Here is a 24,084-nt window from a genome sequence, read left to right on the forward strand (position 1 = left end):
ATGACCAGGGCCCACTGCCTACTGCCTGGTCATAGTTATGCTCAAGAGCATGGTCCTTGAATTGAATAGGGAAAATGTCCAATCCAGGGCTACCACCGATGAGAGCCGAGCACAGGAGCCTGAGCCACCAGCAATGAAAGTCAAAGCTGAGGGAGGAGTGACCATCCATTGTTATCATAGGTAACAGGTGCTTGGGAAAACCCCCAGAAGCAGTGTCAGTGCTCTCACTATGAATTTGTAGTTGTGTGTAGATGTTCATGCTTTATGAGTGTGCTAGACATATTTCAGGGTACCTGCCACCCACACTCTTGATGGAGGACAGTCTGGGGGCCCTTCACAGTCCCTGTTGCCCAAAGTGGTTATATGCTGGGTAATGGAATACAGATGCCCACCTGGTCAAGTCCACCTGGATCTGAGTGTGTTGAGGAAAATGCATACTGTCAATGACCCCAAACCTACAACTTTGGGGGTCTGGTTAAAAAAAAAAGTCTCCCAGCCACTCCGATTGCTTTCTGGGGAATTTGCACTGCGAACCACAATGGTGAGTGCAGCAGCAACAGGCATGTGTAAGCTGAATATTTGGAGCGCAGAAACCATGGCCAAGTAAAGGAACTTTGTCCCTGAAGAGTGGCGGGGCTGTCCTGAGGAGGGTGGCCTAAGTCACAAAGGTTTTCCAGTTCTGGTTCTTGCAAGGCATGGCTGTCCTCTGATCCTCACTCATGGGCTGCCCTGAAATCCCACGGTGTCGTTTTATATCCTTTCTCCATCCTCCCCACTTCTCCCCACACACTGGAGCTAGTTGTTGGGGTTCTGCTTCTTGCGATTATCCAGCTAACATCCAAGAGGATGGCACATTGGCTAGTGCTTCCAGTGCTGAGAGGGTCACAGCAGTGCCTTGGGCGGAGTCAGGAGAAGAGGAACATTCCTGTTTTGTACCGGACTGCTTTCCAGGGTGAAGAGCTGGAGTTGCTGCTCTGCAGTAGGACACGGCTCTGAGGTTCCTTCTGGAGATCCTGATTCACAGCCTGGGCATTCCTAGCTAGGCAGCCCCATTTTCTAGTTTTGTATCTCCATGGCCTGGTGTTGGGAGACAGAAGGTGGGGACACTGTGTTGAAGGACACAGCAGACTGATTTATCATGGACTTCCTGAAGCCAGAGCCACCCCTTTGTATCCAGGTCTAGTTCTGATGCCACTTGAAAAAGCCCCTCCAAGTGCTTTTGCTATTGGCGCCCGGTATCCCTCTGCTGCCTGGTAGCTGACATCCTGACGCTGCCTTCAGATGCGCTCCTGGCATGTTGTCAGCAAGGCCCTGGGCTTAGCAGTCCTCTTCCTGAAGCCGTGAGAGCATTGAGGGGTGCACAGCTGGGGCCCTGCCAGCTCCAGGAGGAGGTGCAGGCAGTGCTGAGTGTGGCAGGAGCTGTGGAAGAGTTATTCCAGTCCTCTGGGAGAGGGTGGGGGTGGCGGCCAGTAGAGGCACTGTTTGAAATCCAGCTGACACCTTTCTCCCAGACTGAAAATCTGGGGACCAGACTGAGAGTCTGAAGAAACTGGGGTATCTTGGGTCCAGAAATGAAGCGTAAAATAATAGCAACAGTAATTGCTGTGAAATGTGTGCTGTGAGAAGGAATGAGGCACTTGCTGGTTCGAGTGATGGTCCTTTTACTGGAAATCACTCTAAGCTGCGGTTCACTGAGCCTCTGGACTTCTCAGAGGGAGTGTTGCCACAAAGCTGCCCACTTTAAAAAAAAAAAAAAAAAAAAAAAAGCCCAACCCTCAGCCTATTTCCGTTATCTCCAAAACCGGACGGAAAGAAAGAGCAGTCAGAGTAATTATAGGGAGAACATTTACAGGCAAGTAATCTGATCTTGCCTTTTAATTTTTTTCCCCTCTAGAAAATAGAAGGCAAATACTAGCACTTATATTTACTTATAAGCATTTCGATTAGATGCTGCCTTGAATCTAGGTGGGGCTGAGGAAAGTGTCTATTCCTGTGGCAGTGGGCATGGCTGGCCTAGGGCAGGCTGCAGGGCCCCCTCGCTGCCTTTCTGTTTGGATAATGCTTGTGTGCTGTCCTTCCGTGAGAGGGAGGGGGAATGCAGGTGAGAGGGTGGCAGGACTCAGGCGCTATCCCTACCTTTTCTGGGAAGAGTGGAGGGTGGAGGCAAGAAATGAGCGATAGGAGAGGAGGAGCAGAATAGAAGGTCAGGAAGTGGGGTCTTTTGGGCTTTCCTGATTCCAAGCATGGCATGGGGTGAAAGAGCCATGGACATCCCGGAAGTGACAAGGTCTTCCCTAGGGTTTCAATGGTCATGGATAAGAGAAGCTGGGGATGGTACAAATTCAGGTGGGGAGAGGATAAGCGGTAGAAGGCATGGGAAAAGGAAAGGGCTTGTTGGTTATAGAAAAAATACATATAAATAACCTAAATATTCAATAATATTGGAATAAATAAAATGTAGTATATTCCTATGATGGAATACTGTGCAGCTATATAAAGAGGAAAAATGGGAACTATATTTGATCTCAAAAACGTTGAGGAGGAAAACTGAGGGAATATAACTCAATGTAAGGGATGATAATGTTTATGTAAAAAATGCTGTGTATTTTTCAGTACTTACATATATCTGGATATAAAAGCATTTTTTTTTTTTTTAAGTCTGGAGAGATCTATCCTTCAATCATAGTAGTGCCAGTCTCTGGAAAAATGAGGGGAAGCAGGGTTAGTGGTGGTAGTCAGAAGAGATAAAAGACTTAAAATACTGTAATTTAAAAAAATTAAGTAAATATTGTAATCTAAATAAATAGTAGCATGTTTAAAATATTTTTGAATTACGGTTTAGCAGTCCTCTAAGGAAGCAGCTTCAACATTTAGTAATGAGGGAATTAGGCAGCAGCTTAGAAGCAGCCATCCATCCCTGGGGCTCAGTAGCTAAATGTCTCAACCTAGGACAATCAGGCAGTCTGGTGACACAGCAGCACAGACGTCAGAGAGATCACAGTCAGGTTGGGATGAAATGAATTACTGGGTTTGCAGTCCTTTTGGCTGGTTCTGTAGCTGGCAGTTACATCTTCTTAGAAGTGGTATTAATAATTTAACATTCATTAATCATCATCTTTAGACCAGCTCTATTTTAGGTACCACTGGGGATTCAGATAAGAGAAATAATGAAAGAGTCAATGAATGATATTTTTGTCCTTGGATTTAAAACCAGGCCAGGCCCTCATCTCATCACATTTGACTGTGAATTTGGTCTGTCTGCTTCCAGTCCTGCCCTCTGCTCTGTCCTCCACCTGCCACCAGAGTGATGACTCGAAAGTGTAAATCTGATCCGCCTTCTTACTTACCTCTGTTAGTCTCTTTCTCAACTTCCCCTGTCCCAGAGGAGGTGTTTGACTTTATTAATGTGCCTTTCGGTGCCCTTTTCCGCCTGGCACTGAGGTGCCCTCCAGTCATGTGACAAAACGACCTCGGCAGACTTCTTTTGCTAATCCTGGAATGCACTGCAGTGTTTTCATGTGGCATATATTTCCCTTGCACTTTGGGACCCAATTCAGATGTCACTACTTTTGTGAAGGCTTTTTGAATACTTTCACTTTCTGAGAGGGCTTAACCTTGCACTTTGCACCTCACTGCTATCGTATACCATTAAAATGATTAGTTATGTGTATTTATTTTAGGATCGTCAGCTTAGGACAGCTTGTCAACTATGTCTTATTAATCTCTCACAGTTTCTGTCCTAGTATCCATCGTATATAATAGGTACTGAAAAAAATGTTGATTGAAGCCATAGCATATGTCCTAGTTACCTTTCTATGTAACAAATGTTTCCAAACCTCAGTGGCTTAAAACAACCATTTTATTATGCTTACAGAATCTGTGGGTTGAGAATTTTGGGGGGTAGAGGCACATCAGGCATGGCTGTAAGTTCCAAGGCTGGGGGCCAGCTCACAGTAGAGGCTTGTTCAGTCACATGGTTGCAGGTGGAGCTGGCTGGAGCCAGCTCTGGACTGGAGCATCTGCCCAGGGCCTCTCCATGTGCCTCGGGCCCCTTCACAGCATGGCCTCAGGACCGTTGGCTTTCTTACGTGGTGGTTCAGGGCTCCCTGAGTGAAATAGAAGCTGCCTCACTTTTCATGACCTAGGATCGGAAGTCACAGTGACTTCCTGCCCAGATCCAAAGAGAAGGGAATTATTCTAAACTCCACCTCTTGATGGGAGTGTGTGGCATGGTCACATTGCAAAAGAGCATGTGGGAAGGAGATATTGTTACTGTTGTATCTGGAGAATACAACCTGTCAAGGTGTGTGGGAGAAATTAGTTCCACAGCTAGAGTTAATATCACTACTATTGCTACTACTGCAACTGGTGGCTGAACATTTATTGAGCACTTATTATGTGCCAGGAATTAAGTTTTAAATGTAACAACTCATTTAATCCTTCCATAACACTGTGAAGATTATACTGCTTTACAGATGAGGAAACTGAGGTGCAGAGAGGTTAAGTAACCAGCCCAGGGTCTCACAGCCACTGCCCATGCTGTGGGAAGTCAGTGAAGGGGAAGACTTAGGAATTCACACTGATCTTTAGGTTTGCTGCTGGATTGTGGCAGTGCATTTATTACGTGGGAGTTGATGGCTGTTTCAAGAGCCTTTTTTTTTTGAGACAGGATCTTGCTCTGTTACCCAGGCTGGAGTACAGTGGCACAATCATTGTTCATGTTAGCCTCAACCTCCCGGGCTCCAGGGATCAAGGGACCTGTTTTCTTTTCTTTTCTTTTCTTTTTTTTTTTTTTTGAGATAAGAGTCTCGCTCTGTTGTCCAGGCTACTGTACAATGGCATGATCTCGGCTTACTGCAACCTCCGCCTGCTGGGTTCAAGCGATTCTCCTGCTTCAGCCTCCAGAGTAGCTGGGACTAGAGGTATGCACCACCTTGCCGGGCTAAATTTTTGTATTTTTAGTTTTTAGATTTTGTATTTTTAGTTTTGTATTTTTAGTAGGGACAGAGGTTCACCATATTGGCCAGGCTGGTCTCAAACTCCTGACCTCAGGTGATCCACCTGCCTTGCCCTCCCAAAGTGCTGGGATTACAGGCATGAGCCACTGTGCCTGGCCTCAAGGGACATTTTTGATGAAAGTATGGATTCAGATAAGGTCCTTGCACCTTTGGTGTTAGGAAACTGAACCTCGAGCTGTCCTGGTTTGATGGCTTCACTTCTGCCATCTGAACCTTGGTTAGACTGTCCCTTGATGGCAGTGACATTGACCTAGTGGGCTGGAATGCAGTGGTATGATCTCAGCTTGCTGCAACCTCCATCTCCCAGGTTCAAGCGATTCTCCTGCCTCAGCCTCCTGAGTAGCTGGGATTACAGGCGTGTGCCATCACACCTGGCTAATTTTTGTATTTTTAGTAGAGCTGGGGATTCACCATGTTGGCCAGGCTGGTCTCGAACTCCTGACCTTAAGTGATCCGTCTGCCTTGGCCTCTCAAAGTGCTGGGATTACAGGCGTGAGCCACCGTGCCACACCAGTGCAGGTGTCTTTAGTCAGCTTCATTTTCTCCCTAACTCCTTGCCTCAGGTTCTGCATCTGCAAAGTGAGGTCACTAGGAGTATTTACCTCAGAGGGCTGTTGTGAAGGTTAAAGCTGGTTATACAAGCAGAGTACTTGGAACAGTTACCTGGCTGAGGCTCAATAAGTGCTGGCTGTCCTTATTGGAAAGGTTCAAGTCTTGTGGTTTTCCTGTCACCTGATCTGGAAAGATGTCAAACAAAGGATCTTTTAGCCCATGCCACTTCCTGTACTTCCTTGGCTGAAGGCTGACAGGTGAGAATCCCCAGAAGTTGTCACCAATGTGGCTGTGGAAGTGGCTTTCCCCATTGCTGTCTCTCTCTGGAGCCTTTAAGTTCCATGAAGCACTAAGTTGACCTGGACTCCACCTATTCAGCATGCTGTGGCAGCTCAGTTCAGCTCCCATTTTTAACTTGGGACTGCACAGATTCCCCATCATTTCTTTTAGGACCAGGTGGGCAAGAAGATCCAGTCAGTGCTTTATTACTTCTCGCTGATATTCACAGAGCACATTCAGTGTGAGCCATGCAGTAAGAAAACTCTTAGTCACATTCTGTGTCATGAGAAGGTTACTTAACCTTGAAGACCATTTCCTTGTTTGGTATATGTGGCTATAATGAAATCGACCCCATTCAGCTGTTGTGAGGATTAAATGAGATGATGTATGCAGAGCAACTAGGACAGTGCCTGGGAAAGTGCTACTCATCATGATCATTTATCTTCAGTTTAGAAACAATGTATACTTGCTTATTTAAAAAAGGAGATAATAGAGAAAAGGTATTGAGAAAAATAGGAGAGGAGACAATCACTCATATTCTCACCATTCAGTGATTCAGACCAGTGTCATCAATGTTTTGTTTGGTTGTTTTTGTAGGTGTAGGATTTTTTTTTTTTTTAATCAGTAGTTTTACTGCATATGCAGTTTTGCACTTTTAACCCAAACTTAATGTTCTTTTTAATGCTTTTGTACAAAGATTGATCCTGTTTTTAGATTGATATCTCACATTGGTAGAAATGAGATGAAATTTTAAAATATTCATTTGGTGGCTTTCACAGTATGATTTGATCTCTAGGGTCTCCTGTGGGATTGCTACATGGTGCATTGTATTTTTTTCATCTTATAGATGAAGAAAGATACTAGTGTGGCTGAGTCACATGCAGAATTTGGAGGAGCAGGGTGCTGAACGAGTTTGATGATTGTAGAGGCCACAACCGGAAGAGTGGATGTAAAATGGTGAGGTCGATCCCTTTGACACTTTCACATGCTCAGTCACACATCTTGAACATATAAGTTGGATCCTGTGCCTAGAGATAGGTTTGTGAGCCAAGTCATATTCCAAAAATTGCATGAGAAGCTGGCTTTCCCAGGCACAGTGACCCCTCCCTGCTCACTAACTCCTGAATCATACCTCCTGCTCCTAGCCAGGTTTGTCTAGGACTTGAGCACAAAGAAAAAGTGAGAGCATCGTTAAACAAGAAATACCTTGAAAAACTAGTTAAGTGGTATCATGTATTTGTGGGATGGGTGATTTCAAAACTCAATCTAAAAGGACAGGACCTTGCTCATTGACACGTTATTGTCTGATGCAATGTTTCTTAATCTTTTTGGGTCTTGAATTCCTTTGAGAATCTTTTGAAATTTATGGACTCTTTTCTCAGAAGAACACACTCATGTGTATGAAACACAATTTTGCATTCAATCTTAGGTACTGCAGGTGTCTACATTAGTTATATATTGGTGTAAAAAAAAAAAAAAAGCCCCAAACTTAAGGCTTAAAGGAACAATAGATGTTTATTATTTCACAGTTTCTGTGGTTCAGAAAGTCAATAATATCTTAAGTGGGTACTTCTGACTTGGAGTCTCCCAGGAGGTTGCAGTCAAGATGTTGTGGGGAGGAAAGGGGCAGGTTCAGTGGCTTGTGCCTGTAATCCCTGCACTCTGGGAAGCAAAGCCAGGAGGATTACTTGAGCCCAGGAGTTTGAGACCAGCCTGGGAAACATAGTGAGACCCTATGTATTAGTCAGTTCTCACATTGCTATAAAGAAATACATGAGACTGGAGAATTTATAAAGAAAAGAGGTTTAATTGTCTCACAGTTCCACAGGCTGTTCAGGAAGCATAATGCTGGCATCTGCTTGGCTTCTGGGGAGACTGCAGGAAACTTTCAATCATGGTGGAAGATGAAGGGGAAGCAGGCATGCCTTACATGGCCAAAGCAGGAGCAAGAGAGAGAGAGGGGGAGGTGCCACACACTTTTAAACAATTGGATCCTGTGAGAACTCTCACGAGAACAGCACCAAAGGGGTGGTGCTAAATCATTCATGAAAGATCCACTCCTGTGATCCAGTCACCTCCCACCAGGCCCCACCTCTAACATTGGGGATTATAATTGAACATGAGATTTGGGTGAGTACACAAATCCCAACCATATCCCATCTCTATAAGAAATAAAAAAGTTAGCCAGGCATGGTGGTGTGTGTTGGTGGTCCCAGATACTCAGGAGGCCGATGTGGAAGGATCACTTGAGCCTCGGAGGTCAAGGCTGCAGTGAGCTCTGATTGCACCACTGCACTCCAGCCTGGGTGCCAGAGTGAGACCCTGTCTCAACAACAACAGAAAGATGCCTGGGGTTGACATTATCTGAAGGCTTGACTGAGTTGACTGAGGCTGGAGAATCTACTTCCAAGGTGGAATCTACTTCCAGTCACATGCTAGCAAGTTAGTGCTGGCTGTTGGCGGGAGGCCTCACGTGGTCCTCCCCATACGGCTGCTTTGATGTCGTCATAACATCGTGCTTGTCTTTTTATGACTTAGCCCTGGAAGTCACATTCCACCATTTGTGCATTTCCTACTGGTCACATAGGTCAGTCCTATTTAGTGCACAGGGCAAGGTCTGAGAGGGGAGTAGTGCTGACTGCCCACGCCCTCTCCTGGTGCATGCTGCTCCCAGCACCCAGAAGCTCTCCTAACTGCATTATTTAGGGTTTTCATATGGGGTTTCATTACATGGGTATGACTGATGAAATCACTGACCAGTATCTATATAAAAGATACTACAGTAGTGAATACAGAAGAAATTTTATATAGCAAATATGCATTTTTATTTTTGGCAAAAATTTTTTTCTAGTTATTAAACTGGTACATACTCATTGCAGAGGACTGGGGGAGGGAGTAAAATATTAAGAAGAAAATAAAAATCACTTGCCATCCTGTCACCTAGTATTTTCTTTCTAGTTCTTTTCATGCAGTTGTATATAACATTTTGATCTTTCTTTTTATATTACAGAAGTCATGTTTGCTTATTGCAGAGTAATCCAAAGAGTACAGAATGTCTAAAGTTTAAAAAGTTAATAAAAAAAAAAAAAGATCCTTGCCTGGGAGGAACCTTCTGTTGTAAGTTGAGAGGGGAGATAGAGGGGCTGTGGGTCAGAGGATGCCCTGATCAGGGTTGCGGGCCTGTGTCTCTTTGGAGGCAGCAGAGGTCTGCACAGCAGGGTATTACCATTAGAAGGAAATGGGGAGGGGGTGGGTATGTGGAAAGGGAATTAAACTGCCAAGAAGAAAACATTTATTTTTATTGTTATGTTGAGAAGCATTATTTTCAGGGGTCAGAAGCCCTTTGTGGGGCAGAGGGAAATTAAGGACATATTTAATAAACAGGTGCAGCTGAATGTGTGTGGTTGAAGTGCAGTCCAGTAGTTAGTTATTTGTCCAGGTTGTTTATAACCTGCTTCCGGCCTAGGCAAGTTGATTTGACCCTGCTGTCCTGGCTCATTCAGGCCACTTAACACTGTTTATCTTTGGGTGGGGAGGACATTGATGATCCGCTGGCCAAGTGCCTTTGTAAAGTCTGTAAATAGGATGCATTCTGGTTAAACTCATTATTGCATCACAAGAGCCAGTATCTGATGGGTCTCAGCTGTTTTCTTTTGCACTGGGGAAGACTAGAGGAGAATGAAACTTTCTTGAACCAGGGATTGGGTCTCTACCAAAGAGAGAAGCTTAAAGCTAGTGACAGCCTTAAGATATTTCATTTGAGCACTTCGCTGGCACCATGTAGGTAGAGACACTTTAAAGTAACAGTGCTTTGCTACACCTGATTTTAATCATCTGTGGAGCTTTAAAAATAATCCTAATTAGTCCTAAGACCAGTTATGTCAGGTGGGGTCCAGGCACTGTTAGGTTTTAAAAGCTCCCCAGGTGATTCCAATGTAGGTCCAGGATTGAGAAGCAGTCCTTGAAGATGCTGGTGTACCCTGACCTGCCTCCAGCCTTCTTTGCAGGAGATGGATGGGGGTTGGTTGTAGTTGCTCTGTCACAGAACAGTGCAATTCACAGGATACCTAATGTTATGAATGTAGTTAAATTGTTTGCAAAATGTTCTGTGTTTCAGGAATACTGCAAATATTTGATTCAAATGTCACCATATATGTGTGTGTGTATATATACAGTCATGGGTCACTTAATGATGGGGATATGTTTTGAGAAATGCATCATTAGGCAATTTCATCCTGTGTGAACATCACAGGGTGTATTTTAACAAACCTAGATGGGATATATATTTTCATTTATACATTTTCATATGGAAAATCAAATGTCCCAGCACTGTTACTGAATATCAGTCATTTCCCCTACTTGATCTGCCATGCCAATATTAAGTGCCATATACTAGATCTCTATATATGCTCCGTTATAATCTTACAGGATAACTGTTGTACATGTGTTTCCTCATTGACTGAAATGTTACTCAGTGCATGACTACATATAGCGAAAATGTTATACAGCATATTTTAACATACTGATATTACTAAAGAGTTGTCCTCATGGTGACTTTAAATATCATAATTAATGCCATCAACCAGAATATATCAAATAAATTCACATACCACTTGTTCTGTTTCCTTCCCCTGCCAATTTTTTTATTTTTCCTGATTCTGCTGAAGCAAGGATGGGTTCTGTGTAAGATTTTGTTTGTGAGGAAAGGTTCTGCGTGAATTAAAGTTTTGCGAGCCATGGGCGTTTCATTGTATGGGCCGTTTTGAGGTCTGTCATCTTGCAGATTAGATCAGCTTACACCGAGGCACAGTACCCTGCTGAGCTGGGCTGAGAGCTTCACTCCACTAGTATTCGAGCTGTCCCGGCTGTTCACCAGCTGGATCCACTTCAGATAGGCATAGCCGGGGCAGCCGCCATTCCCATTTGTGGGGGAAAAGGGAAGCTATCACAAGAATGGGCTGCAGCTGTGGGAGGACATGGGCGGCCCAGTGATGGTGTCATTGTCAAGAGGCCTTTGAAATGTCCTTAAGCAGTCATTGGCCAAATCCTGTCCTCTATGGATCCAGAGCCACAGAATGTTCCAGCCAAAAGATATCTTAGCCAGCAGCTCTTTATTGAGGACTGATTGTGGGCTAGGCTGTGTGCTAGGGGCTTTACAGATGTTATTAGATCTTCTCAATAACCCTATGATGCACACATTATTATCCCCATCTTACAGATGAGAAAACTGAGGCTTAGAGAGGTTAAGTAGCTTATCCAAGATCACAGTTAATAAATGACAAAGCCAGCATCGGAACCCACGCTAGTCCTCTCCAAAGCCGCCTTCTTAGAAATCATTTGATAGATGAGGAGATCAAGGTCTGGAGAAGAAAAGCAACTTGTTTGAGATGACACAACCAGCTCTAATTGGAGGCAAAGCTGTGCCTAGAACTCAGCTGCACTTTTCACAACCTGCAGTGCGTGACCTCTGCCGAAAGGGAGAGGCAGGGGTGTGCCCCCTCCCACCTTCTGAGTGACCCAGGCACAATCAGTGTTGAGTTGGCATGAAATGAGAAATTAAACTCACCATGCCACTTTAAGAAGAACATGGAGAAGGCAGGCAGAGTGACCTTGGAGAACGCTATCTCAGCCAGAAGGAAGGAGGTCAGCGGGGGAATCTGAGTGGGAAACTCAAGGGTAGCCTGACTGTCCTTGTCATAGGTTTAGCTGGGCACTGTCCCCTTTGTCAATTTGTGGGAGTCTGGGCATCAGGGATCTGCTTCAGCCCTTCACATTAGTATTTGGGCGTGCTCAGCTTAAAACGATAGCAGTCTGCAGGAGCTCAGCTCTGCCTCTGTTTATGGAGGGAAGAGAAACTAAGGAATGCTCCTTGGGAGTGGTATAGGGGAGCAGCCACATGGGAAAACGAAGGGTGTGGCACCAGAAAAAAGGTGCTCCCAGGACTCCCTCCCACCAGCACTCGGACCAAGGAAGAAGCATTTAATTTCAACCAGATTTCTAGACGGTTGCTTTTATTTGTTTTCATCTGAATTTGTGCCAAGGATTCAACTTTTCCTGCTCGTTTTATTAAAAACTTTATAAACAGCATTAATAAATAGATATAAAACTGCCACATAAATGACAAATAGAGGGACTAAATGAAATTCCCAAGGGTCAGCTGTTGAATAAGTAACAAAAGCACATCTTGGCATGATCAAATTCCCATATATGCAAATTAGGGACCGTGCTTTACCACAGAGTGTTTTAATTAATATTTATAAATCACAGAGCGCCTTTGAAAGGGCCAGTAAGCTATTTATATTATTATCATGTCACACAAATAACAAACCCTTTGGAGACTGCTGCCTACTTTGCATTTTGGTCTGAGAAGTGAGTGAGCATGTTGCCTGTGTTTTCTCTCCCTCGTAGGTGTGGTGTCAGCACAGCGGCAGGTCACCGTTCAGGAAGGACCCTTGTACCGCACGGAGGGCTCCCACATCACCATCTGGTGCAATGTGAGTGGCTACCAGGGACCTTCGGAGCAGAATTTCCAGTGGTCCATTTACCTGCCTTCATCTCCAGAGCGAGAGGTGCAGATCGTCAGCACCGTGGACTCTTCCTTCCCCTATGCCATCTACACCCAGCGCGTCCGTGGAGGGAAGATCTTCATAGAAAGAGTCCAGGGGAACTCAACCCTATTGCACATCACAGATCTTCAGGCCCGGGATGCCGGGGAGTATGAATGCCACACACCCAGCACTGATAAGCAATACTTTGGGAGTTACAGTGCAAAGATGAACCTAGTGGGTAAGGAGATGCTGTCTTCGCATGGCCCGCATCTGGCCTGACTCAGTTCTTTAGTAGTGTAATTTTGCTTTATGCCATGCATTTGACTTTAAAAAAGTCCCCAAAATCCCCACATATTTTAGGGGTCAACAGATAGCACAAGTAAACTAAATTTCTTTAGTTTACTAATAGGTGGTTGAGGGTGAAACTTTAAAAAGGTCTAATGCAGATGTTAAGAATTTCATAAGTTAACACTGTAACTGGTGAAAAGGGATATGAAAATATAAGGCAAGATGTTTGTGGTTGATGATCTGAATGACAAGGAAGATGAGACGTATGACATCAGTTGGAAGAGAGGAGAAACCTCTCAGAAGGATAGGCCTTTGGGCAGCTCTGAGACCCACGGGGCACTGCTGAAGCAGGAAGCACATGTGGCTGTGGGTCCTTGCTCAGACCTCATACATTGCAGATCCTTTGGCTCCATGCGTAAGCACTATGAACTGGCTGTCTCCCTTGTTGCTCCTTAATGCTGAAGGAAACATGAAGAAGAGGGATGCAGGAGCTTCCAATGTGGGCAGCCCTGGTCATAGTGTTTGTGTGTCAAAGGGTTAACCATATCAAGGCTGTTCTGTTTTTCTGCCTATCTTAATTTCTAGTTTTTATTATCACAATTAAGCAATGGGTTTTCCTTTTTCTTTCTCTAACAAGTCTATGTCCCAGCAGGAGACCGTGTGTGTGTGTGTGTGTGTGTGTGTGTGTGTGTGTGTGTGTGTGTGTGATGGAGTTTTGCTCTTGTTGCCCAGGCTGGACTGCAATGGTGCAATCTTGGCTCACTGCAACCTCCACCTCTTGGGTTTAAGCAATTCTCCTGCTTCAGCCTCCCGAGTAGCTGGGATTACAGGCATGCACTACCACACTGAGCTAATTTTGTGTTTTTAGTAGAGACGGGGTTTCTCCATGTTGGTCAGGCTGGTCTTGAACTCCCGACCTCAGGTGATCCGCCTCCCTCAGCCTCCCAAAGTGTTGGGATTATAGGTGGGAGCCACCGCACTCGGCCGTTCCCAGCAGGAGACCTTTAAGACCCAATCCTTGGGTGAGAACAGGGAGAAAGCACATACTAGTTGTGACTAAGGTACTCTCATCAGACAAAAAGGTGGTGCTATTTAATCTCCAGAAAGATGCAAGCAAGGATCAGGGTATGATTCTGACCAAGAGATCACAGAGAAAATCTCTTCTCTTGCCGGAATCTCTCCAGACTGTGGCTTCCTTCCAGTGAGGACCCCTTGATGGATGAATTACGCGAAAATTAAACATACTAAAAATAGGGTATGATGATGATTTTTTTCTGCCAAAAATGGTTTTTTAAAAAAAAATTGTCTTCCTGGGGCTGTACTGCTGAAGTAAGTTACAGAATTGGGATGTGGGAAGGAGAGAAAGGGGAAAATAAGGATGTTGTATAGAAATGTAAAACTAAAAGTTCCAGGAGGCATTTCCATTTGAGGATCAGTCAGAAGTGAAGTTAAAGTATCTCAAAGCAGTGCCAGAATGAACAACAAATGTTATTTGACCTGTGAGACAATTGTTTAAAGACAGTATTTTCAGGGAGTTCATTTATTATATAATATGAAATACACCCCATGTTTCATCCAAGTGTTATTAAAATACCAAACAGGTAGGTGTAAGCACCAAAATAATGCATTTCCAAATCCAAATAGAAAACTTTCTGTTTATGTGCATTTGGGGCTGTCTGTGACCTTGAATGGATGGTTCAAGGATGACTGTTAGAGATGCAGGGCAGTGACGCCTGCATGGAATGGGAGCTTAGGCCCTGGGAGTCTCAGATTCTGTGGCTTTGTGACTGCACTCTCGGGACATTTCTGTGTTGCAGTGATCCCAGACTCCCTGCAGACCACTGCCATGCCCCAGACTCTGCACAGAGTGGAGCAGGACCCGCTGGAGCTCACTTGTGAGGTGACCTCGGAGACCGTTCAGCACAGCCACCTGTCTGTGGCCTGGCTCCGGCAGAAAGGTGGCGAGAAGCCCGTGGAGGTCATCTCCCTGAGCCGAGATTTCATGCTTCACTCCAGCAGCGAATATGCCCAGAGGCAGAGCCTGGGGGAGGTGCGGCTGGACAAGCTGGGGAGGACCACCTTCCGCCTCACCATCTTCCACCTGCAGCCTTCCGACCAGGGCGAGTTCTACTGCGAGGCTGCTGAGTGGATCCAGGATCCGGATGGGTCATGGTATGCTATGACCCGAAAGCGTTCCGAGGGAGCCGTGGTCAACGTCCAGCCAACTGGTCAGTCTCTCTGAGCCTCTTGTCCTGTCCTTTACCTGGTGGTGAAGGCTGTCAGATACTGGGAGGATGTGGAGACTCCTTCTTTGGGGGCCTCTACCAGGACAGCTGGTTTTCATGTGAAGTTAAAACTGATCTCCTGTGCAGCCGGAGGGAGCTGAGGGATGTGCAGGACAGGGGTATCCTAAGACCTGAGTCACAGGCAGGTGCTGCACAGACTGAATCCTGCTTAGAGACATGCTTTCTCTGACCTACATGGTGTTTACACTTTTTTGAATTAGAAACTCATGTTAAAAATTGGGAGATTTCTGAGAAACTATTTGTATTTTAAAACTCTGGGTTTTCATTCCCATTAGCCACAGTTGCTGCCCCTTTTAATGATGTTGCTTTCCTCAGGTGCCCATCTGGTTTCATTTGCAGAAGACATTTGAGATAATGAGACTTCCATCCAAGGTCTAACATTATGAACTGGAGAAGTTTTGTCATAAATTACTATTTTTTATCTAGTAATAGTCTTTGGTGATATTTTGTAATTTCCAAAATACTTTATCACATATTACTTCAACATCTCCCAGACGTTCTGTGAGGTGAGTAGGTGGTAGTATTTCTATTTTGCAGGTGAGGATGCTGAATGCAGATTACTTTATGTTGGGGCTCAGGAGGAGTCATAGGGCATGTTGATAAGGCCAGTCTGAGAGTACCAGTTTCCACTCTAGATGTTTTCTTAAGGCCTGGAAGGGGTCCTGAGGAGGTTGTGTGATGTCTTTAGAGCTAAGGCAAAATGATGGTGGCATAGCCAGCTGAAACCCTAGGGCCCTGGCTCCTCTTGGTATCTCCTGTGGTCCCAGACTCTATCTCCCCAGGTTCCTGAGCCCACCAAGCTCCAGGCCAAAGCTGATGGCTGTCGCTGGCTGCCTCTGCTGGGCTGAGGGCAGGTTCTCACATGGGCCTTCAGTTCCCCCAGCTTTGGTGGAGCGTGGCTGTTGTGCCATCACTAAGTTGCGATGAGTGGCTTGAAAGCCTTTCCTTGTGCGGTTGCTCACTTCTGGTGAGGACTGTGGTGGTTCTGGTGAGTGAGTGGAGGTGTGGCTTTTGGGAAATGAGCTGGGGAGTCCCAGTACAGGTGGGGTCCCTCTTCAGGACCTGTCTCTTGGACTCCCTGTCCCATTTGCCGCAGTCAGTTGTCTGGGTCTTTGCATACTTTCTCTGCCATTCTGGAGTAATGCTTCAGACTCAGCTAACAGTACACATTTTGGGGCTTCATCCCAGAAGTCTTCATTTGGAGGCTCCTGGGATGGGACCTGGGAAGCTGGATTTCCGGCACACTTCCCAGGTAATTCTTCTGCTATCTACATTTTTTTCAAGCAAAGCTTCTAGGGCAGAAGCAATTCTCTGGACATCATTTTAATAAGTCATCTAATGTATGTGAGATCTTTTACCATAGGGGTTGGGTTCCCGGATGGGGAGCACTTTATCTGCTCTGTAGGACATTTAGCAGCTTGTGGATCTTTCAGTATTAAAAAATCTATCCAAGGGGCTTTACTTTATATTTATCCTTTCCCTTCCTGGATAGTTTTAAGATCAGCTTCAAAAGTTTGGGCCAAATTTTGAGTCTTAATGCTTTTAAATTAGGTTGCATCGGTTAATCTTCTTTATTTTAATCTTACCAATTTGGAATTAGAACTTTTTGAGTTTACCCTGAAAACGTATCTAGACTAAGCCAGCAGATGGAAAACTAAGTGCAAAAAAAGTTGATGACTTCACTCTGCATTCCTGTGCTGCTTAGGTTCAGCAGTTGCATCTCCAACTCTACCCTTCTCTTAGTTCGTTTCAGTAAACGTGTAGTTAGTCTCCACAGCATTGAAGGTGTGGTGGTGATAGGCATTAGGGGCTTCAAAGATGACTAGCACTGGTCCTTGCACTTAGGCAGACCTGAGAACCAATGACCAAGTAGAATGTGCTAAGTGCATTGATAGCATTTGTATAGAGTGCTCTGGGAATACCGGAAATAGGAAGTGTTCTTGCAACCATAAGTTTTCTCTGAATGGGATGGTTGATAAGACAAATCCAGGAACGCCAATAAGTTTCTTGACTTGAACTGAGTCTGGAAGCTTAAGGAGTCAGCAGGAGGAGAAGCATAAAAGTACAAAAGTGTTTGATATGTTTGGCAAGCAGAAAGAAGTCAAGTATGACTAGTTCTGGATGTGCGTGATGAGAAGAAAGGCAGCTGGAAGCCCCAAATGCTGTAGTGTAGAGCTGGGGCTTGACTCTGTGGGCCAAGAGTTTTCAAGCTGTTCTTGGAATCCTGGGAGCCCCTTAAAGGTGCCTAGGAGGTTAGACATGGGTGTGCGTGGGTGTTCATGTGCATTTGTGCACGCCCAGGAGTTCAGGGAGAAGGCATGAGAGGGCCTGGGTGGTCCCCCACTTGCTTCAACTGAATGTTTTCTATGTTGGGTGGCAAAAGATTTTATATGACTAAAAAGTCCCCTTCCTTTGTCCTCTTCTTAATAGTTTGAAAACCTCTGCTGCAGATGGTTGGAGAGGAGGTAGAGATTTTTAAGCAGGGAGTAACACAATCAGATCAGGGTTTCAGAAAGAAAAACCCATGGAGGCCACCTGGAGGTTGATTAAATCCATTGGGTCTGAAGTCAAGAGACCAGGTAGAAAAGAGCTAATAAGAGCTATGGCTAGGTCAGTGGGTGCCAGAGGCGAAAGAATAAAGAGCACAGTGGAAGGAGGGGTCCAACTGGCTAGAAGCCCAGGGGCTGGGGCTGGGGCTCCGGGGGTTCCTTGAACTGTGGAAGGGAAGGAACAATAATGAGGACATGCGGGACCTTTGCATTTGTGGCAGCATTGGCTGTCTTTTGTGTTTGTAAATTCTAATGAAAGAGCCCATCCATCAGGTAGACTCTGATAGAGATACTTAGTATGCGAAACACCCATTGAGTCCTCAGACATAGGGGTCTGGGGCTCAGAGACTGGGCCTGAGAGTGATCAGGGCCCCAGAAGAACCCATGGGGTAAAAATGGGACAGGGCCTGGGAGAACAGTAGCAGTAAGGTGATCAGAGAAGCAGGTGAGAGAGAGTGTGGAACAGAGTGGGCAGGCCAGCAAGAAGAGGAGCAGGAGGGAAGGTATCATGGAGCAGGCTCAGAGGCCTCAACCCACTTGAGGAAAGCCTTTGGTTGGGATGCGGGTAGGGAAAGGGTGGATCATTCGTGACATTTGCTGTCAGTGAAGCCTAATTTCAGTGAGTTGAAGTGGAAGGGGTATTGGAAAAAGCACAGGTCAGTTTCTAGAGATGTAACTGACTGGGCATAACCAAGGGCAGAAACGGGGGTGATGTACTGTAAATCTTGTGTCTTCAACCTGGGAACATGAAGATGTCACCACAGCATGGGGGGATTCCCCTGAGACGAGAAGCGTCTTTGGCTGCTGAAAGAAGAAAGCCAGAGTTACAGCCAGGCTAACGTAGAGCAGTGGAAAGGTCTGAGGTCTAGGGTACCCCTTGCACAGCTCCAGTGGTGTTTATGTGGAACGAGTGCTTTTCTGTCATTGATGTCGGGTTATAAATAATTGGGTTGACCTGAGAGATAATATCCAGCAGATAACACGAGCACTGTCCCATACGGGTGTGTGCATCTAGGCAGATGGTGGCAGAGAGAAATGTGCTTCCTTCAATCCATGCCTCTTAAGACTTGTCCCTTGGGAGCTGGAAGCTGTGACAGCAGCTACTTCATTGGAGGGGAGGCCCTGGAGTTGATGAGGTGGTTTTCCCTGTCAGGAAGTTTGGCTGCTAGAGGAAGTGGTTAGGTCACTGGAAAAAAGGGGTGTTTGCAGCAGGACACCAGCCTATGTAGGAGGGGAGGGGCTGGAGAGCCTGAGGAGTGGGAGGGGTAAAACTGAGCTGGGGCTGGAAAAGAGGAATGTGGATGCCGCTCATGTGTGATTCTTACGTTTTCTTGGGAAACAGAATCCTCATCTGCTTGAAGAGCGCCTAGGACGGGATGAATGGGCAAGATCTTGAAGACAGTGGGAAAGGCTAGAAATGCCAGTCTAGGGAAGGCAGGCAAGGTCAGAGCTAATGACTCCACATGGAATTCAAACGTCTGTGCCATGGGATTTTGCCCCCTCCGTGTTCTTTTTAGAGGAACAGAGCTAGAACTGGGCGGTGGTCACAGCTCCAGTCTCTAACCCTTAACTCCGTTTTCTTCCCCCGACTTCTGCCCTGGGTGCCTATGAGATACGATAGCTATCTCATGAGATTAATAGCCACTGTACACAGGTTGTGGTGATGCTGTTAGTGGTGATGAGCCCCTCTTTGGTCACCCCCTCGTGCCTGGTTAAACACCCAGCTCAACAAAAATTAGCCGGATGTGGTGGGTACTCGGGAGGCTAAGGTGGGAGGATGGCTGGAGCCTGGGAAGTCGAGGCTGCAGTGAACCATGATCATGCCACTACACTCCAGCCTGGGCAACAGAGTGAGACCCTGCCACGATAAATAAGTAAATAAATAAACATTTAAAAATTAATAAATAAAAATTTAAAAAACACCTAGCTCTTTGGAGGTTGCTTGGGTTTAGTAATCATTTCACAGGCTGCTTGGCTTTCAGCGTAAGTAGGTACTTTCCCACTAAAGTACCTACTAAGTACTTACTAAGTGGGAAAGTACCTACTAAGGTTTAACCAGACGTGAGTACTTAGTAGGTACTTTCCCACTAAAGTAGGTACTTTCCTACTAAAGTAAAAGTACTTAGTAGGTACTTCGGTGGGAAAGTACCTACTACCACTGAAATCTGCCTGAAGATTTGGTCTGACAGGTGGTAAACTAGTGAACAGACATTTGTTTTCATTTTTTTCTGTGTAATTCTGTTAGGTTTTGTCATACTTACATCTTATTTCTAGTATTCACATGGCGGGGGCTAGAGAGGGAATTTTAATATAGTCATCCTTGAGCATTTGTTAGGATTGGGCCAGCACCTAGGCCGCTCTGTAGTTTTCTCCCACAGACCTCAGTGGGGTGAGTCTTACAATATCTGCTGAAAATGTTTATAATGCTGTTGCTTAAACAGAGTTCTGGGTGCATATATCAAGGCTATATCTTTGTAATCTACCATTCGAGTGATATTAGTAGCTTCTCACTGACCTGGGGGTCTCATCTAAGATATCTAAAGCTTCCGACTGATCCCCATTGGTCTTCACTGGGGTAACAGTTTGCTTAGACCGTCTGGGCTGAACTAGTTTTGAAATCTCTGTGATATTCAGAGGTTTCTCTAGGCCTCAGAGAACCTGGGTCTGAGTTATTTTTCTCACAAGCGAAGCACTGTGGTCCTCCCCGCGGTTAGCATTGTAAAGAAGAGGAAGGGTAGTGGGAATGTGCTGATATGGTTTACTTGGCTGGGGCCCTCATTTACCCAGGATATGTCTCTTTTCTAACTTGTTCTCTCAGACAAAGAATTCACTGTTCGGCTGGAAACAGAGAAGCGGCTGCACACAGTGGGAGAGCCGGTGGAGTTCAGATGCATCCTGGAGGCTCAGAACGTCCCCGACCGTTACTTTGCTGTCTCCTGGGCCTTCAACAGCTCGCTCATCGCCACCATGGGCCCTAACGCTGTGCCTGTCCTCAACAGTGAATTTGCTCACCGGGAAGCCAGGGGACAGCTTAAAGTGGCCAAAGAGAGCGACAGTGTCTTTGTGCTGAAGATCTACCACCTCCGCCAGGAAGATAGCGGGAAATACAACTGCCGGGTGACTGAGCGAGAGAAAACCGTGACCGGGGAATTCATTGACAAGGAGAGCAAGCGTCCCAAGAACATCCCCATCATAGTCCTCCCCCTTAGTAAGTAGAGAGATGTGCTGCGTTCTTCTCCTTTGGCTCAGCATGATTTAGGAGAGGTAGGGGAAAGAGAATAGCATGGAGAGGGTGAGGGGAGGGCAGGTGTAAGGAACCCTTGAGGTAATGCAGAGCTGGGGGAAAACCGTTGAGCCTCTCTTCCCTGTGTAGCCCACCTGCCTACAGTTAGCAGGCTCCCCATAGCAGAGGATCAGGATCAGGGGTGTGTTGGCAGGCCAGGGCTGGGCATAGGCCTATCTGAGTGCTAGCAGCCCTGTGCATACACAAGCAGTGCCAGCTCAGCTTGGAGGGAAACCAGGAATCCCAGAAAACTGTTTGCTCCTGTGTGGGAATCAAGTCCCAGAAGAAGTAGGTAGATGCCTGCCTTGAAATCTCACTTAAGGAGAATTGATCTTTTATGGGAGGATTTTAAATCATAAAGTATATTATTAAGAATTTGCCATCTGGGTTTTTCAGGTATAAAGGCTGGCATTTCCCTAAATGGCTCTTCCCTGTTGAAATTGCATTTCTAAACGTCAGTGGGTGGGACCTCTCACATCTTCCTGGAGCATAGCCTTTTAAGCTTAGCTGATTTCTGAGGCTGCCTCAGTGGGCTCCCAGCTTCCATGTAGACTGGCCTTGTGTGGGTGGGTAGCGGCCATTGCTAGGGATTCCAGAAACTACTGATGTTTGCTTGTGTTGTGTTTAAACATTCATATTATCAAGATATTCTTATTAATCTCATTCTCCCATAGTTATGTTTTTAGTAAAAAGAATAAAAACTTATAATGCTCTGATTTTAAACAAATGGTAAAGTTTTAAGACTAACCTTTAACCTTTTCTCAGCTGCTCAAACTATTCTTTCTCTAAGCCTTGTAATAATTTCCTTTACATTTTTGTTTATATGTTTTAATATTGAAAAGATTTCTCTTCAAGTGTGAAGTAAAAAGTAGCCACAAGGGTCATCTTGTCCTCTTGCCACTCTTTTCTTCTTTTCTCATCAACTGGATTGTTTTCTTTTATGCTTATTATTATTTTGTTAAAAACCATACACATACATGTCTAATTATCTTGAAATTCTTTTGTTTCTTAGCCTTTCCCCCCACTGCAATGCCTAGCATGGTGCTTTGCATAGAGTAGGTGCTCGCTGAATACTGTACAATTGAAATTATTGAATTGAATGCCCACTGTCTTTACTATTTTCCTGTCAGTCTGTGCTTGCCTTAACCACGGACTCTCTACTTTTAAATCTGCAACTAATTCCTCATTGTTTTCTAAGGATCAAGTGAAGGGCAGCCACGCTGTTTACTTCCTATATTTTTTGTACTAAGATTTCCCCCAACCCCTTCTAAGAACTTGTTTGATGATCTGTGGCCTGCTATATTGCTTTTCCAGCAGATAACTGGGTAGTTAAAGTCCCCCAGCACCACCAGATCCTGTCCCAAGGCCACTTGGGTAAGTCTACCGAAGAACAACAACAATCACATCGGTAATGGTGATAATGCCTTGGATTTTAATGGCGCTTTTCCTCCAAAGAGACCAAAGTGCTTCTGCATATATCATCTCCTTCTCCGCTCCCACCTCTTAAATCCTTGTAGAGGCTAATATGATATCCGCCTAATGAATGAAGAAATCAGAGCACCACACAGGAAGTGACAGAGCTGATTGTTCAATTAGTGGTTGAGCTTGCATTGCATTAGGAAATATTTGCTTCTAACTCCAAACCCACTGCCCTGCGCTTAGCCTGTGCTACACCATCAACCTCCTGATTTGAAATTTCATTTGTGAACGTGTACTCAGTTTTTCATTAGTTCTGTCCTAGTTTTCACTTAATCCAGAGAGTTTAAAATTGTCGGCTGCCTTGTCTCAGGCCTGGAAATCCCCGTAAATAGTGTTAGTGGGTAGTGAGGCACTAGGTCTGTAGTTGCCTTTGCCTCAGCTGCTATAATAAAATAACATTTCTTCTTGTAGCCCCACATGCTAACTATGTGGGTTTTCCAGGCTTGCTCAAGCAACAGAGCACCACCAAACAGTAGCCCTTACAATAAATGAGCCAGGACGTGCATAAGCGTCCACTGGGATGACAGTAGTGGATGGGAGTGAGGTCCTACAAGTCATTCTTCTGCTTAAGACAAGTGAAAGAATTTTCTTCCTTGATGCTGAAGTTGCCCTTTTAATCCCTTATTTTGAATTGATAACAGTGGGGATGAGTCTTTAATCTAAAGAGGAATATTGTTGTTATTAATGATGAGGAAAAATAATTACCTCATCTAATCCTCTCAATGTCATGCCCTAAGAAGTAGGCACTATTAGTATCTCCATTTTGCACATTGGAAATGAGAGCTTTGGTAGGTTAAGGAAGAACCACAGGATTACAGAGTTAGGAAGTTTCCAAATCCATCCTCTTAACCATTAGTGCTATACATGGTGACGGTTCAGGAGCCTGATCATCTCTGTGAATTGTCCTGGTATGACTCCTGGGGGAGGTTGCCCTCCTGGGAAAATTGCTATTCCCTGCCCTATCCACACCTTTTATTTTTCACATAAAACAAGCAAATCCAGAATGGGTAGCAGGCATCCTCGATATAATAAGAGCTACATGCTGAGTCTCTGTGCTCGTCTTTGTTTCGGCCTGTTGGGGAAATAAAGGGGAGAAAAGCTTTGATTCAAATGCATTGTTATGTGTATGTGTGTATTTTCTCTTGGTAATTGGGTGTGCCTCTTAAAATCTGGGATTTGATTTAATTACTTGGTTTTAAATTATTGCATGTATTTCATGTGGGTGGTACCCAAAAATTGGAGCCAAATTAGTTACTTTGTGTTCTTTAATACTTACGGGCCTTCTGAATTCCATATAGATAATTATACAAAATACTATATGCATAATTAAAACAATTAGGCTCTCTGTGATGGTTATAAAAACAAAGAGTTATGGGGAATAGTAAAATTAATCATGATCATGATGACCAGTTTATGAAAACCTACTGTGTGTTAGGTGAATCTACGTGTCATCTCATTTACTTTGTAATATTTAAAGAATTCTACAATTAAAGGTAGCTCTCTGTCTTACAGAAGAAGAGGCTGAGGCATGTCGAGTTTAAATAACTCGATTGAGTGAATTCAGATAGTTAAGTGAGCAGCAGAGGCTAGATGAGACAGGGAAGGGAGTGGAATCCTTATCCCAAACTTTTGATTTGCAGAATGTTTCTAGACAGAGAGCAAAGGAGCCCAGGGTTGACTAGACAGGCGGGAGAGTGGTGGATGACGAGCTGCTGGCTTTGTTTTATTCCTGTGTGTTAATGAAAGAATGAAAGCCCGCTCCTCACGCACTCTGCAAAACTA

The 24,084-nt window shown here is 45.0% G+C and overlaps 1 protein-coding gene across 5 annotated transcripts in view; it reads left to right on the forward strand.

Annotated features, from left to right (window-relative positions):
- Positions 1 to 24,084, forward strand: part of IGSF3 (immunoglobulin superfamily member 3) — a 93,223-nt gene that overhangs the window by 39,065 nt on the left and 30,074 nt on the right. For 2 of the 5 annotated variants that reach the window (XM_005542202.5, XM_005542203.5), the window contains exons 3-6: positions 12,258 to 12,635; positions 14,503 to 14,913; positions 20,359 to 20,748; positions 22,138 to 22,197. In XM_005542202.5, coding sequence (XP_005542259.3) covers positions 12,258 to 12,635; positions 14,503 to 14,913; positions 20,359 to 20,748; positions 22,138 to 22,197 — 1,239 coding nt within the window. The remainder of the gene's footprint in view (positions 1 to 12,257; positions 12,636 to 14,502; positions 14,914 to 20,358; positions 20,749 to 22,137; positions 22,198 to 24,084) is intronic. The other 3 variants (XM_005542204.5, XM_073998235.1, XM_015430540.4) reach the window with 2 other exon arrangements.

Source organism: Macaca fascicularis, chromosome 1 (genome assembly GCF_037993035.2).
Source record: "Macaca fascicularis isolate 582-1 chromosome 1, T2T-MFA8v1.1".
Classification (NCBI taxonomy): domain Eukaryota; kingdom Metazoa; phylum Chordata; class Mammalia; order Primates; family Cercopithecidae; genus Macaca; species Macaca fascicularis.